Genomic DNA, 17,040 nt, shown 5'->3' with positions numbered 1-17,040 from the left:
GTAACTTTTTTTTCTTCTTTTTTTAGAGAAGGAACATTCGAAACACATCAGAAAAATATTTCTAAATAAACAGAAAATTTTTTTGTGTATTCTTATGAGTTAAAAACTAATGGCTAAGAAATAGTTTTACTAAATTTAATGATATAGCATGAAAAACTCATTAAAACTTTACATTCCATAGTCTTAAGAATCATATTACTTCAAAAATTAAAATGAACAAAAAGTAGGACATAAAGCCTCATAATTTTATGTAATTTAATTTTGTAAACAAAGTTTTTTGTTAACAATTTATATCAAAAAATTTCAAGTTTCAATAAAAATCATTATTTAAAAACCGAAAAACGTAAATTAAGAATGCTTACGAAAAAAAAAATAAGAAGAAGAATTCTTTTTTAACGCCATTTTTTATTACTACGAAAATGCGTCTTTGGGATTTGCCAAAAACAAAACAATTTTATTTTTTCAGGAGCGAAATATTTTACCGAAAAAAACGAAAATGACCTAATTCCCATGACATGAAACTTTATCTTAGTAAATGTACGTTTTGGAAATGTTATTTCATTTGGAATCTTATTTATTAGAGTTCATATGACGACAGCATCAGGTGAAAGAAAATAGAGTTTGTTTTGAATCTATGCTAAACTCTATATCGGCCCATTTTCCACCGAAATCCGATTGACTACTTTGATTTTAAATAAAGTGTTTTATTTTATGATTTGTCGCAAAAATTTTAAGTGTAGATTGGCGGCACTTAAAAACCGCCAAATCTGTAGCTGCTGCGGCGTTAATACGCAAGTACCTAATTTTTACTCCATACTTTTCTGAATCATATTACTTCAAGCATTAGAATATGCAAGAAATATACATTAACACATATTGTTATACCATTTAATTTTTCAAAAAAAAGTATTTTGACGACAATTTTTATCAAAAAATTATAAACTAAAATACGTAAAATAAAGAATTCTCTGGATAAAAAACGATTTTAAAAATTCTTCAAATTGAAATGAAAACTTTCATATTTTCATATTGTTTCTTTTTTTTTTATTCTTATAGTTCTTAATCAGACGTAAAAACTCATTCTGTAGAAAACGATCATCAAATAGGAAAAAAAAATATTTACAAGCAAATTTTTTATTATAAAAATCATAACACTCACCTGTTTTATAAATTCGCAGAATTCCAAATGAAATGTTCTTCGATTGAAAATTTTACTTTCAAATAATATATACATAGATTATTCCTTCATTACTTTTAGATAACATACCACACAGAAAAATTTTATAATTGTAAGATCTCGATATGAATTTGAATATGTAGCTTAAAAACAGAATAGCTGAATTCCAGTTGAAATTATTCCTTCAAAACTAAAAAATACTTACGAAGAAAACGATAAAAATTTATTAATAATCAGCGCAAAGGAAACTATATTTCAAATAGTACAGATGATTCTTTATTGTTGTTTTCCGAATTATATAGATACAGAAATATATACTATTCTATAAAGAAGAAGAATATTCTATAACTATTATACAGCTCTGTGTACGTTCTGAATTCACATTTATTCATTGGAATAACGAAAGCAATGTTGACTTCACTTTAATTTGTAATGAATTGAAGACAGAAAAAATTGTTTTACCGTAATACACACATCTGTAACAGCAATCATGTAATCATGAAATCGGAAGTTATGTTGTTAGTAATAGAAAGGTAAAAATTATTGAGAAATTGTTCTTCAAATGCTTGGCGTATTCTGCTTCAATGTTTGGCAAGTTCTTCTACCTTTTTCTTAGGGAAATTTTGCTTCTTAATTGCTGCTAAGAAAATGGCGTCTGTCATTGCCAAAGGTTATGAGGGAATTAATGACCGATATTGTCCGGCTCCCGTAAGAGGGCGTACTCGAGCGTTGCGATTACGAACACAACTAATAAGAGGAGGAGAGGGAAGGTGGATGGGACCAAAAGCATGGAACCTGTCTTATCTGCAGATGGCGTATTCGAGCTTTGCGATTGACTATAGCTCTTAAAAAAAGTATCGTGGAAATTTTATAAAATATATTTGACAATTGAATATAAAAAATTATGTGAAAAGGAAAATGGGGAGGGTCAAGACATGGAATCAATCTTCTCCCTAGATGGCGTATTCGAGCGTTGCGATCGTGAATCAGACTTGGGGCAACTACATGCAGTGGGAATACTCCCTAGAAAATTATCCGAAAAATAACCGCTCATGCATATGTAGAATTGCGTATTGATTGCGCTTCACATATGTATGTTACAATTAGAATTGTCCCGCAGTGGACTGATCATTAAGACACCGTTCCCAGCAGATCACCGAAGTCAAGCATCACTGGCTACGGTCAGTGTGCGGGTGGGTGACCACTTGGATCAGTCTGCGTAGGGTCTGAGGGTGTGCGGTATTGGTCCTCGTTAAACTGTGCTACCGTAAAGTGCTCGACTTCGCGCGCAGGTCATTGGGCTAACGAAGCAGGGGTGTCATCCCCTCCGCAGAGGATCAAAATTGAGATGGCATGTCTTCGGATCCTCCTCCGGGATGTTTCCCAGACCGTCGCCAATAGCCCATTGTGAAGCTCTAGTGCGACGTAAATTAACAACAACAACTACAATTAAAATTACAGTTTCAATTAGATTGCAGTTAAGAATACTTCGTAAGTATGTTTTATGCAAATGACTTTTGCTGTTTGCAGAGCCGCATTATATAGAGACAAAAGCAAGTGCGCTATTTTCCGGTAGTTTGCTGAGGAGCTTGCTTTTGCTGTGCCTGTTGCGCTTTCTAGCAGACAGCTTTTCTAATTTGTTTTAGAGAGTTTCTATATTCGGTTTTCTGTAATTAATTGCTAATTTTCTTTCGAAATGAGAGAAATCGTTCACGTTCAAGCTGGACAATGTGGTAACCAAATTGGTGCCAAAGTAAGTTTGCTTTAAGTTTAATTTGCTGGTTTGTTGTTCAAAATTTTGATTGTGTTACCAAGTCATTAAAACTATTTTTCTTGTTATTTATACGTTTCTATAGAATTTTTAAGTCATGAAAACTTATTAAATTAGGTATTAAATTTTTTAAGGCTCGTTTAATTCTTTTCCTTAAACACGATAAAACTTAAAAACGTAACTGTAGAATTTTGTTTTTTTTCGCCTGTCATAACGAAAGCAGACTAGTTTTATTTTTCACCTTTAAAAAAAAAAAAAAGAAAAATGTATGCTACCTGTTATACATTTTCGAATTTTATTTATTGAAGTAGTTTTTAATGTATTCATGAAAGTAATGCGGGTTTGTTTGTTTTTTATTCTCAAAGGCAATAATAAGCGTAAACGCACTTGTCTATGAAATATTAAATCAAGTCTTAGCAAATTTTTTTGAGTTTCTTAGCAAATTCCTTTTAGTTCCATCCTGTCATCGAATGATCAACACGCTCTAAATTCTAATTTCCATGTAATGTTTTTATCGTTCTTAATTATTGCTAATTTTTTTCATTATGCATTTTAAAGTTAAAAAAGTTTTAAAATAAGAGCTAAATTTTGCATTTTTGAGACTGACAGCTCATACAAATAGTACTATTGCCAAGGTTTTATTTCTAAGATTCTTCCACTTCATTTTCATTTTTTTAATTGTTTAATCAGGGATTACTAGTGCAAATTGAATAGTTAAACATGGGCACACTAATTTAAAATGTGACAGTTGGCAACAAATTGTTTTAGGAGAGCTTCAGCAATCTCAATTTTAAAATTCTGGCGATATGGAATTTGTCACCAAATCTTCTACAAATGGCGCTAAAATCATAAGCTTTTAGCAACAAATGTCCCCTTGAAATATATTTGGAATTTTCCAAATAACAACTAAAATAGTTTTTTTGCATCGAATTCTATGCATTTAAAAATCTTCTGTTGTACTAATTTTATTCTACTTGTGGTTTGGAGTTCAAATGTGTGGTATTTAAATGGAAGTACGAAAAATTTCAATTTAAATATTAAAATTTCAAATTTACATGTTCTGCTTTGCATTCTGGTACTGACAATATATTTGTTTAACAATTAAAATATTTTTGCTAATTTAGAACTGACTTTATTAAATTTTATAATTTATGGGTAATTAAAATTCCTAGTATAATTTGTTAGCTCTTCCTTTCTGTTTCCGTCATTTTGTTTTTTATTTAGTCTCTGCGTTTCAATTGCTATGTTGAATCATTACTTTTAGATGGCAATTTATAATTTTTGTATACCATAATGAAGTATAGATTTTTCAAATTTTTTTAAAAGTTCGTTGTTGGTGTGAACCCTACAAATTATTGCTAAACTTTTTTTTCTTAAGGGAACTTTAGTTGGCCCACAAATTTTGCACATTTTAAAAGCTTCTCAACCGAAATTAACTAAGATTCATTTTTATATTTTTGGTTACGTATTTATAGCTTGTGTTTTAAAATTTCTATATGGATATCCACACAAGGTTTGTGTAGAAATAGACAGCTTTATAAAAATAGATAATAAAATAAAGCAAATTTAGAAGGTTTAAGATCTATTTATAACCTGTATTTTAAGTTTGTTGTAATTGAAAAACTCAGACAGAAATAAATTTAATTTGAATGAATAAGTACATTGGTAGATTTCATTGTGAATGAAAGTCTAGAATGACAGTAAGAATATCTAGATATTTTAAGTTTTTCTGTTGCTAGCATAGTACAAACAAGATTGCCACTTTGAACTGAAATCCATCTTTAGAAAAATAAAGACTAAATTCCATAAATTAGCTTTTTTTTTTTTTGGTTAAATACAAATATTTTTTTAAATCAAAACAGTTTATTTTTAAATTATTGCAAAATGATCTTGTAATGTCTCTGTAATGGAAGATGGAGTCAGAAGTTTTATTTTTTAGCCTTGCTAAAGCTTTACCAAATCTTTAAGTCCTGACTGATGGAATTAAATTTCAACACCTGCTGGTATAAACAAAATTTGTACTATCGTTGAATCTAAATATGCTTGAGCTTGTGTTTCTCCCTAATGTATTGAAATGTTGGCCAAAGTTAAATTAGTCCCCCTACTCCTATCCTGCCAGGCATGAGACTGATCGATTAACACAATCTGCTATAGCTCAATGCCATTCCTTTTGCAATTAACTAAATGCTTTCAAAATTTACAGTTTATTTTCAGCTGGGTTACCTTGTATATTACTTAATATCAAGACATAGTTTAGAAAAATCTCATAATTCAAATTTTTATCATTTATTCTTTTACCAATGAATCATTTTATTAATAGAAAAAGAATTTATTTAACCTAACCCAGTGGTCGGCAAACTTATTAGCCAAAGAGCCAAATATGAACATTACAACTACTATTATAAGCTAAAAAGTTTAAATTGTATATATGTTTATTTACAGAATGTTTAGAAAATTGTTTGTCAATTTCTAGTTTTGGGAGGTTATTTCTGATGAACATGGCATTGATCCTACTGGCTCCTATAATGGAGATTCTGATTTGCAGTTGGAAAGAATAAATGTTTACTACAATGAAGCATCTGGTAAGTATTCATTTTTAGAGGTAGCGAATATTGGGCCATTATTCGATATTCAGACAGAATAATCTAAAATCATATTTTTTGCTACACATTATTAGATTGTTTTTAAATATATTCGTTAGTTTCGAAAAGTTAACTTGTGTTCTGAAAGACAAATGGAAAAGCTGTATTTGATATATTAAAATTGGATTACTTTATACTGATCCATGAGTTTTGTATATTTTAAACTATGTTCAGGCTATTTCGTCATTTTTTTCAACATTTAAAAAATTTCAATTTTTGTTATTTTTCCTTGTTTGCATTAACTGTAGTGCAGCATTGTAATCGAGCGTTTCTAATAGATTTCATTCTTTTTTGTTGTCACTTTTTCCTATACCGTAAGACAGATAACCAGTAACATAGAAAACTGCTCTTTTTTTCAACATGAAATTATATTTCAGAACTAAGAATAACTTTTTCTGTTTCTCTTTAGCTTTTTATTAACTTTTCTTTTTATCAGCATTTTATTATGTCTTGTCTAATGGTTATTCTTTTATAGTTACTTTTTTTAAAATACGGAAATGTAAAAAGTTTGAGATTTTTAGCGTCAAGTCTTTCGTTTAAAAATTAAGAACTATTTTTGCTTAAATTATCTTTCTTTTTTCTGTTTTTACATACATTTTTATTCGAACGTGGCAATTGACAGACAGGGTTTCCACCCTTTTATCAAAGCAAAAATTAAACTTTTTTGAAAAATTAAGGACTTTGAATGATAAACTATTCTGTTTTTAATGTACATATGCTCACAATGATGGTGCCAATTATTTACCTTTCTGTAAAAAAGATTTATTATAATTAAAGTACTGATATAATTGTATTTATTACCAGTCAGCCCAGGCAACTTAGCGAACCTGGGAAGGTTTTTCCAGATGGGCCCACTTGTAGAAACCCACTTTTTCCAAGGTGGGATTTTCAAAATTTATTGTACTAGATCAATAAATTTTGCCTGAAAAGCAAAGTAATTGTAAATTGTTCTTATAACAGGACTTTCAAATAATTTATCTCTTCATAAACTGAAAAGCATTCAACATGTTTAAAGAGCAAACTAATGTGCTTTAATGATGGGAAAGTGAAGTATCGGTTCTTTAACTGATTTTCTTAAACTATGTCTATTTTGAAGGTCATTAGGCTGTCCACTTGGAAACTTTTCTTGGTGAAACACAACCTAGCATGCACTGTATTGCACATGTTTTAGGCCACAAACAAATTGCAGTTACTAGCTTTCTATATTCAAATCGCCACATGACAAGGAATATCCGCTGAAAGAAAAAATTCAGGAAGATTCTCCTGCTTGTGGCAATTTGAATGTAGAAAGCTAGTAACCGCAATTTGTTTGTGGCCTAAAACATGTGAAAGACAGCGCATGCTAGGTCACATGGCACCTAGAAAAAGCTAATGTGCAGCCTGTATGTGGGTCTTCTACTTGGGTATCTTAGAACTGCCTCCCCCCTAAAATAAGCATGATCTTTTTCCATGAACACTATTCCTACACCCTATTTTTTTCTTTTTCAGAATGTTCCAGTCTAGTGTGGTCAAATTCTAAAGAAAATGAATATGTTAACGTAAGAACCAATATAGTAATGAAAGAAGGGCATGCTTCCTTCCTCTTGCATGTAGCCTCCTCACATACACACTTGTCTCAAATGCTCTACCCTCATGCATGCTTTCCCTTTTCTTAGACTTCTTGTTTTAAACGTTTTTGTATGGCTGAAAAATTGTTTCTATCAACCATAGTGATACTGAAAATTAAGGACTTAAGATCACTGATTCTCCAAAATAAAAATTAAGCAGTTAAGGACTATGGGAATCCTGAGAAGGTTTCTGTTAGACTTTAAACTTAACTTTTTCTTGCAAATATGGTTACTGAAATGTTTAGCTTCTAAAATTTTCATTCAAAAATTAAGATTTATTTTTATATTCAGTGTTGCTTTTGTAAATCTTTTTTTATCAGCGTCTTAATGATAGCACTGCAATTTAGACTTTTTTTATAGTCATTGTCTCTTAGTGGATAATTTTTTCCTGGAAAATATTTTTAGCATCAAAGTATTGTTTTACGAATTAATACAATACTTTTTCTATTTCTGTATTTGGCCAAATCTCTATTCGTTACATCCCTATTCATCTTATAAATTATGATCTATATATTGTTCTTTAAACATTAGTTTATAGAATTTTAAATCGAACTCTTAGCCTTCGCATTTATTTTTTAATGTTAATTTTGTTCCAGTTAAATTTTCTTGTGTAGTATCTTATAAAATTTGTTTAACATCTATTTAAAATCTATTACCTTTTGCCAATAAAAAATTAAAGAATATATCAAAGATGAATTGGTATTATATACTGGTATTATGTATAATACAAAGTTTTAGCTAATTGATTAGCTAATTAATTTTCCTATCTTGTTTAATTTTTTAGTTATAAATACCTTAAAGGGCTTTACTTTCAATACTGTTTTAAACTTTAAGCATTATCTTTTATTGATTTTATTTTAGGTTGCAAATATGTTCCTCGTGCTATTCTTGTAGATTTAGAACCTGGAACTATGGACTCTGTTAGGTCTGGCCCATTTGGACAACTTTTTAGACCTGACAATTTCATTTTTGGTATGAGCTTTTTAAATTTTTTATTACATGTTACGGGTGTTTGCCTTTTTATTGTACACAGAATTATTATATATATATATATATATATATATTTGTAGCATTTTAAGGGTTTTTAATCTAAAAAAAAATTAATCTCTTTTTTTTAAATATTTTTTTTTGAAAGAAAAAACTGGTTTTTAATTCTAGTCTTCTCATTTATTTTTTTTCATAGCGAACAATAGAACAATACATAAGTAATTAAAGTATTCAACATCTTTAAATAATAAATGTAATGAGTTTTTTAGAAACTTTGTCAAATCTATCAATGATTTTTTCAATATCCAAATCAATTTCTCGATGAATGTTTAATAATGAGAGTCCATTTAATCATTCTTGATTTTTGAGTTTGCTCTAAGCAAAGTTTTGAGACGTTGAAGAGTTGAAAAGAAACGTTCTGCTGTTGCTGCACTAACTGGCAGAGTTATTAAAATTCTCAACAACATATTGATTGATGGGTACAAGTCGATGTCACAGGCATCAATAATCGTGGAAAGATCGTACATACTTGGTATAAAAGGTGAAAATTTTTTACTTGTATGTTTTATTTGCTTAATTCGTTTAAAATTCAGCAGATACACATTTTATTGAAATTCTGTTTTAGATAACTATTTCATATTAAATTCTAAATTTTTTTTATAAAAATAAGCTAATAAAAATGTGGGTAATTTTTGCAATGCTTCAAGTACATTGAAGCATTGCAAAAATTGCCCACTTTTTATAGTTCATCAATGTTCTTTGTTGAAATTCGAAATATCTTATAATACACAAAGCAATAACACTTTGAATTAAAAGCAGAGAATCTTGAAACAGGTTGTAGAACCATTATGAAAAATACTTTTTTTGTAAACTATTAAAATTGTTATTTTTTTCAATTTTGGGTTCCCCTTCCTGCTGGATCTGCCACTGCTAAAAATTAACCCTTAAATTTAAGAAAAATTAAAAATTAATGGAATCTGCATTCAAGATACCTTAAACAATGATTGACATTCTCTTTGTGGTAAGTTATGCTGCAAGGATTGAGTAGTGTAACTTTCTTTAAATTTGTCGGAGAATGGTACGGTTAATGCAGGATTTTTCCAGGGTGTATATAATTTTGAAAAGGTGCTTATTTCTAGTATTAAGGGAGATAAGAGGTTATTAGTAGCTCCTATATAAAAACCAAAGTTATATTGATAATATAATGTGTGTTATTTTAAACTAAGCAACTTTTTTAATTTTAGGACAAAGCGGTGCTGGCAATAATTGGGCTAAAGGGCATTACACAGAAGGAGCTGAACTGGTTGAGTCAGTTTTAGATGTTGTAAGAAAAGAAGCCGAAGGATGTGATTGTTTACAAGGCTTTCAGCTGGCCCACTCTCTTGGTGGGGGTACCGGATCTGGTATGGGTACACTGCTAATTTCCAAAATAAGGGAAGAATATCCTGACAGAATAATGAACACTTTCAGTGTGATGCCTTCTCCTAAAGTAATTTAATTATTTTACTTATTCAACAGGGTGCATAGCGTTTTTAAAAAGTGTTTAAAGATATTTATTTTTGATTTTCGTTTTTAAAAACCCTTAAAGGTGCTTTTTTTCATTAGGTGTTTTTAAAAAGTGTTTAATTTTCCCTTTTTCAAAATGAGATTTTCCTTTACTATGTTGATTTTTGCTTCCAATTATGCAGAAAGACACAGTTTGCATTGTTCTATTCAACGTTTTCACAATTAATGCAACCACAATCTATTTTGGCGCATTGTCAGTCCGTATCATATGAAAACGCCTTTTGTTTCAAATTATTCAAAATTTAATAATTTTTGAAAATTGTCAAAAACAATGCCAAAAGTTTCTCTTTTTTTTTTTTGACATGACTGTTAAAACAAGATAAAACAGTCAATTATCAAACTTTTTAACCCTGCCTGATTATATTTTTTTAGAATGCTTAAAAATATTTTTTGAGTGCTTAAGAGGTGCTTATTTTTTGTTGAATAATTTGGCTACGCACCCTGATTTAGTATGTATCTAATTGTATTTAATATGAAGCGATGTATATTTTTAAGAATCCCTTATTACAGTGAAACCTTGGGAGCGACCACTCTGTTCCACAGTAAAATGGTTGTTGGAGGTTGGTCGTTCTTAGATGTTATCTCCAGTGATTTCAAAATTGTTATCGAACGCACATGATTTTTGCGAACAATTTTAATTTTTCTGGGTGCAGAAATGCTACTCTGATTGGCATCGGGAAAGGACTGATCAATAAATAAAATTTAGAGTCTATAAAAATGATCACAGCTGATATAATGTGTAAAAACAAATTTACATATTATGAAAGAATAATTTTAAATAATTATGTTTTTTGTATAAGTTTGCCTTTAATTTTACATCAAAATTGCTTAGCTTTAAAAGATAAGAGGTTTGTTTTGAGATGTTTTTTTTTTTGAAAATTTTTCTAATTTTACTTCAAACTATAAAAGTAAATCATTAATAGCATTGCTTTAACTGCATTCAGACTGCAACAAGAGATTGTATCCTCAAAGGGCTCTCAAACTAAGAGCCTCACATAAATATTTTATTACTATTTGTTTTAAAATTTTTGGTATTGTTAATGTTTCCTTATTTGACCTTTTCCCTGATGATGCAGATGTTCTTCGGGTAGCTAGATGCTTCAATGGTCTCTCAAAAGTGGTCGTAAATAGGTCTTTCCTGTAGGATTTACAGTATTTGCCAATTCAAAATACACATTTGTAAGAAATGTTCTTAAAACTGAATATACTAGTTAGTATAATCTGATATTTCATTTAGTTTTACTTAATTTACCAGTGACTGATGCAGTTGAATACAAACTTCGAACATAATTACGACAGAAATTTGAATCTAATTTAGATTTTTGAAATTAAGTAAAATAAATGTTTGTAAAGCGTGATTTGAATGTTTAGAAAGCTACATGTATAAAAAAATTTCAGTCATTTTAAAGATATAAACTGATATATCCCCCCATATGCTTATTTTGACAACTTCACGAAGAGAAATGGCGCCAAACAGAGCTTTCTACATATAGAACACTGTAGTCACGAGATCGTTGCTATTCATCATACGTCAATTTTTGGTATTTATTGCACATTGATACAGTCGGACTTCTATTTAACGAACTTCTATTTTGCTAATGTCTCCATTTTGAGAATTTTTTTCCTCAGAGAAACAAAGAACATTTCTTCGTAAAATTTTGGACATTTCTTCGTAAAATAACTTCCAAATAGCGAAGTGAATTTTCTATTTAAGGCACTTTTCTTTATCCACTTTCCCCATTTCCCAAAATATTTCAAACTTGTTAACGCATTTTATGAAGGAGATGACCTTGAATTGATTTTCAAACCCACTTTTAGAAAAAGCAGTAAAATCCCTCTTTTTTGTTTGCATTTCAAATGAAAAACTCAGACAAAATTGACTGATTTTTTTTATAGTTTAAGTATCTCAAATGGCGATTTTCTATTTAACGAATTTTCCATGTAACGAACTTTTCGGGATTTAATGACTTTGTTAAATAGAGGTCCGACTGTGTTTTGATATTATGTCAACATTTTCGATATATATGTAGTGTCTATATTTTGTATTAAAGTTACCTTGAAAATAAGTTTTACCCAGGTTTAGTTTACAGGTAATGAGAATCTCCTCTTGTGATTTTTATACATAAGATTATGTTGTAAGAGATATTTAATTTGTTATGAATATTGCATCAGCTTTCCTTAATCATGAATATTGCATTGCTTTCATTAATCACTGTTTCCTTTATTCTGAAGGCATAGGAGTAAGGCTTGAATCCAAGCGTTAAATGCTATAATTGGCATTCTCAGGAAGTGAAAGATTCTAAGACCAGAAGAATGACTGCACTTGTGTAGAAAAAAAGCTGACAGCCCTTCGTGAAATAAATTATCTTGCTGAAGGGGTGTCCAAATATATTCTTCAGCGATGGCTCTTGATGACTAATTAATAATGAAAGCTGTCATGAAAGGACCTCACTTTTCTTTAAGTCTCTGAAGCAATTTTCGGAGTAGTATTTTAAGACATTCTTAGGGAATAGTGAAACGATCAAAAATAAGTCATAAACTATGTAGAATTCTATTTTATACTAATTTGTATCCTCCCTGTTTTATTTGTAGTAATTCAATCAACCTACTTTTATCTCTTCATAAATGTTGTTGGCTAATAAACATCTCACAAACAAAAGTGGATTTTTGTTTTCAAATGTAATCTAATTAAAAATTGATCTTGTTTCTATAAGTATTAAAACTACTTTATTTGATCTTTTTTGACCATCCATATTTTTTCTTATAGGTATCGGACACAGTAGTTGAGCCATACAATGCGACCTTATCTGTTCATCAGTTAGTTGAGAATACTGATGAAACTTATTGCATTGACAATGAAGCCCTTTATGACATTTGCTTTAGAACATTAAAACTGACCAATCCAAATTACAGCGATCTCAACCATCTAGTGTCTGTTACAATGTCTGGTGTCACAACGTGTCTTAGATTCCCAGGTCAATTGAATGCCGATCTCCGCAAATTGGCAGTAAATATGGTTCCCTTCCCCCGTCTCCATTTCTTTATGCCTGGATTTGCACCACTGACCTCAAGAGGAAGCCAACAGTACAGAGCCCTTACCGTTCCTGAGCTAACGCAACAAATGTTTGATGCCAAAAACATGATGGCAGCATGTGATCCTCGCCATGGCAGGTAAGACGGCTTCAGTACTCGGGGGGGGGGTATTATGTAAAAGCTGGTTATAATGACCCATATTACTTTTCTTAACATCAATGACAATCTTATTGACATCAATGATGCAAAATATTTATTCCACTTCATTTCTTTCATGCAAATGTCTAATTATTTAACATATCTTTTAGTCTTGTTTTAATACTATTTGTAACATTAAATGTGTTTTTATATGACAATTCTATCTGCTACTGTGAATTGTTTTTATATCAATTCTGGTGTTACTAGAAGTTTCAAAAATGTAAAGGTTATAAATTAGCGGTTGCAAAAATATTTAATGCAGGTGCAAATGATGGCTATTCATTCATCAATAGCTTAACAATCCTGGATGAACCCTGGCTTTCTCAAGAGGCCTGTCTTTCTGCCCGCAACAGCCATCCAGTCTCTGGCGTTAATTGATACAGTCACTTTGTAGGCAATCCGTCTACCTCAATCTGGCTTCACCAGAAAAGTTTGTCATTCGATCATCATTCTTAATGTGGCTGACCTATTTCATACGTTGAACCTTATGATACTTCAGAATATCCGGTTCTCTGAATAACCCCGTAAAGTTCAGAGTGAGCTCTCATACGCTCTTTTTTTCTTTTCTTTTTTGGTGCTTAGGAAAATAAAATTCCTGCAGAGCAAATGACAGTTACAGCCATTGGAAAGTTTTCAGGAAGAAAACTATTACAATGTGATAGTCTTAGCTTCCAAAAGCATAAGATCGATGTTTAATTTCATGTGGCTGACATAAACAATTGAGGCAAAAATTTGTTTTTGAACACAATCTTTAAATTAAAATTGTGTGGCGATGTGTTAAGATGGGTAAGAAATTCTGTTTAACAAATTTCATCTGCAGAAAATTCTATTTGCTTACTAGAAAAACAAAGCATTTGAAGAGATTGCAGTTTCACTTATTTTATCATGCAATGAAATTAGCTTTTATGCTTTTCAGTTCCCTTTTTCTCAATAGTGATTAATTTGATTTTTATAGTGTTTTTTTTTTCTTTGCTTAAATATAAGTTAAAAATTCTTAGAATACTCGAAACAGAACAAATTAATACTGACTTGCAAATGGAACCGAAAAATCTGCAATTTTAGGTTTTCTTTCTCCCTCCTGCAGAAGTTTTGAAATTAGGGTTTCCTATGTTGATAAACATTGTTAAACTTCAGGGTTGATTGTGTTCCGGGTTCATCCAGGAATTCTGTGGGTTCTTATTATCCGGCTTGGTCTAGAAACTACAAGCAGGTCATGTGATTTTTTTTTTACACGAAGTTCCGTGAATCAAAACTTATAATCCAACGAAATTTTCACCGCAATCTAAGCTTTGGAACCTTTGCTAAATAATGTTAATGTAACGTTGGAATTCCTTTGGAATCCGCTACAATCTCTTTATATTCAGGCGATTTTAATATCAAACATGGATTTCCATATTTACCTAATTTAAGTTACTCACTGTAAATCGTATTTATGAGATTTAAAAATCTCACATTACAAAATTGAACAATCCGATGTTGCGATTATTTTAAAAACTAAGTTTTTTTTTCTTAGATTTACTTGTAAAATAATGCTATGAGAATACAGGCATAGCTCTTAAGTTGGTAAATTATAATCAGTTTTAACTATCTGTAAAATATTTTTAAGTTAGGTAAGAAACGTTTTAAGGCTCATCTTTTGCTCACAATTCTGTGTGTAATAGAACAAAGTCTAATAAATTTTCACTTTTATAGGTATCTGACTGTTGCAACTATATTCCGTGGCCGTATGAGTATGAAGGAAGTAGATGAACAGATGCTCAATATTCAGAATAAGAACAGTATGTTCTTTGTTGAATGGATTCCAAACAATGTCAAAACTGCCGTTTGTGACATTGCTCCAAGGGGACTTAAAATGTCTGCAACATTTATTGGCAACAGTACTGCCATTCAAGAGCTCTTCAAAAGAATTTCGGACCAATTCACCGGTAAGATTTGCGATACGTGTTTTGTTTAATATACTGTAAGTATACTTATATTTTCATACTCAATAAAGCGCTGAAAACTGCTTTGCTAAAATATGGAAAAAATTATTTGGTAATTTTAAATTGTAAATCCCTTTTTTTTCGCAATGCTAATAAAAATTTAAGCTAAATCATATTAGTTAAATGGAAAAATAAATTCACAAGGAGTCGTTTTCTTCATATATCAAAGACTTAATGTTTTTATATATAATGTTCATAATTCATATAGGTGATAGCAATGCTCTAATACACAATCGGGGGAGAAGACCGGCTCCATACCTTTAGCCCTTTTCCCCCTTTTCAGTTGTATAGGAATGTACTATGATATTTTTCCTTTTCTTAATACTCTTTTTTAATTTTTAAGCTGCCCATGATGGTTTCTTTTAGAACTATGTTTAATGTAGTTTTCAGTTCCATATAGTTTCCTAACTTAAAAGATTGTAATCTATTTGAAAATCAAGACAAACTAATATACTTCCTTCTTTGACGACTCTCCACACGCTAATGGTGAAAGCATGTGAAGTGTTGCCATAGGTAGAGTTCTGCTGTACGCCACATTTTGATTGCTAATATCTGTTTTTAGGCTTTTAGGGAGTATTCTTTGTTTTTATGAAGCTTTTGTAGAATACTCTTATTTAAATGTTCTAAAAAGCAACTAATCTGAGAAGATTGATAACGTAGAGAGGATTGTGACCATTTCTTTTTGAATGAAGAGGAGGAACTTCAAGATTTTATCTTGAAAATTGGTGTATTAATCAAATTTTCAAGTAACATGTATTTTATTTTCTCACTTTTAGAAATTTTTAAGATATGAATGAACCAAATATTCTGACATGTCTTGCTGAAACTAACTCTTATTAATATTTCATTGCCTGCTCAAAGAATAGGCGTTAGTTTTACCTTAAACAAAAGTATTAATAAAATGATTTGAGAAATTAAGTGCTCTAGGTAGGGTAGATTTTTAAGAAGTTTATTTAAACAAAGTTTCATTATTCGAATTAATGCTTTTATATAGCAATTGAGAAATAAATCATATTTCTGACCAAATGTAAAAAAAATTACTGTATGATCTCGACATTAGTTTTTAAGGATGTTAAAACATTCCACTACAGTTGTCATGGAACATAGCACAACCAAATGTGTGAATTTTTCCCATTGTAAATATGCAAAACTATCTTCCAAAGAATTTTTTCTCAAATTTTATGTGCAAAAAAAGTGGAATGATCAAAATTTGTATTTTATCTGCGCACTGATCATTTCTTCCTTTTGTTTTTAGCTATGTTCAGGCGAAAAGCTTTCTTGCATTGGTATACTGGTGAGGGTATGGACGAGATGGAATTTTCTGAAGCTGAATCAAACATGAACGATCTTGTGTCAGAGTACCAACAATATCAAGATGCTACTGCTGAAGATGAAGGTGACTTTGAAGATGTAGAAGAGATTGCCAACGAAAGTGCTTAATTTATACTTGTGATTAACTTTTTGCCTAATTGGAATTTGGACTTAACATTCCAGTTGTTGTGTTTGGTCTGAACTACTTACAGTGTACAGCTTCCTATACTATTTTAATACTAACTTTTTGAAATAAAACATTTAATTTGAAACTATTAGTTGATTTCATGTCCTTTTTCACAGTGCTTCTTGGGATATTCTCAATATTGCCAAATCAATGAATTTACAGGTGGGGCAGAGCAGAACCCTCTCTGCTTATGGCAACACTTGACATGATTTTGTCACTAGTGGACCATCAAAGGAGAAAGAACTGTTAGTTTCTGTCTTGATTTTTCAAAAAGATTAAAATTTTTAAGTTAAGAAATTACATGAAACTCCAAAATTTGCATTACATAGTTCTTAAAGTGTTGTGGACATTTTTAGAAATATTTTTTAAAATTAAATTCAAAAACTATTATGGAAGGGGTAAATATTGTACCATACTTTACATTACCATACAAATGAGGGGGAAATTAAGGGGAATTAGTGTAATTACATTAAGATGCATCGAAGTAATAAGGAGTGCAATGTTTGCAGTATGAAACCATAAATTTAGTGAGTGCACATATCGCTCCATTTTTATTTGCTATACGCTTGTAAATTGAAC

The 17,040-nt window shown here is 30.4% G+C and overlaps 1 protein-coding gene across 2 annotated transcripts; it reads left to right on the top strand.

Annotated features, from left to right (window-relative positions):
- Nucleotides 1-2,636: 2,636 nt before the first annotated feature.
- Nucleotides 2,637-16,549, top strand: LOC107437364 (tubulin beta-4 chain). Of its 2 annotated transcripts, XM_016049345.4 has the most exons (7): nucleotides 2,637-2,930; nucleotides 5,422-5,530; nucleotides 8,059-8,169; nucleotides 9,429-9,673; nucleotides 12,518-12,921; nucleotides 14,674-14,906; nucleotides 16,219-16,549. In XM_016049345.4, exons 1-7 carry the CDS (start codon nucleotides 2,874-2,876, stop codon nucleotides 16,401-16,403), a joined length of 1,344 nt encoding a protein of 447 aa, XP_015904831.1. In that variant the 5' UTR covers nucleotides 2,637-2,873; the 3' UTR covers nucleotides 16,404-16,549. The 2 variants fall into 2 exon arrangements, with proteins under 2 accessions (XP_015904831.1, XP_071042832.1); XM_071186731.2 differs by lacking the exons at nucleotides 2,637-2,930; nucleotides 5,422-5,530 and adding an exon at nucleotides 7,099-7,128.
- The last annotated feature ends 491 nt before the right edge of the window (nucleotides 16,550-17,040 follow it).

The sequence above is a fragment of the Parasteatoda tepidariorum genome, chromosome 9, assembly GCF_982258835.1.
Source record: "Parasteatoda tepidariorum strain Cologne lab strain chromosome 9, Ptep-v5.0, whole genome shotgun sequence".
Taxonomy (NCBI): Eukaryota; Metazoa; Arthropoda; class Arachnida; order Araneae; family Theridiidae; genus Parasteatoda; species Parasteatoda tepidariorum.
This window is presented reverse-complemented; position numbering and strand designations above follow the sequence as displayed.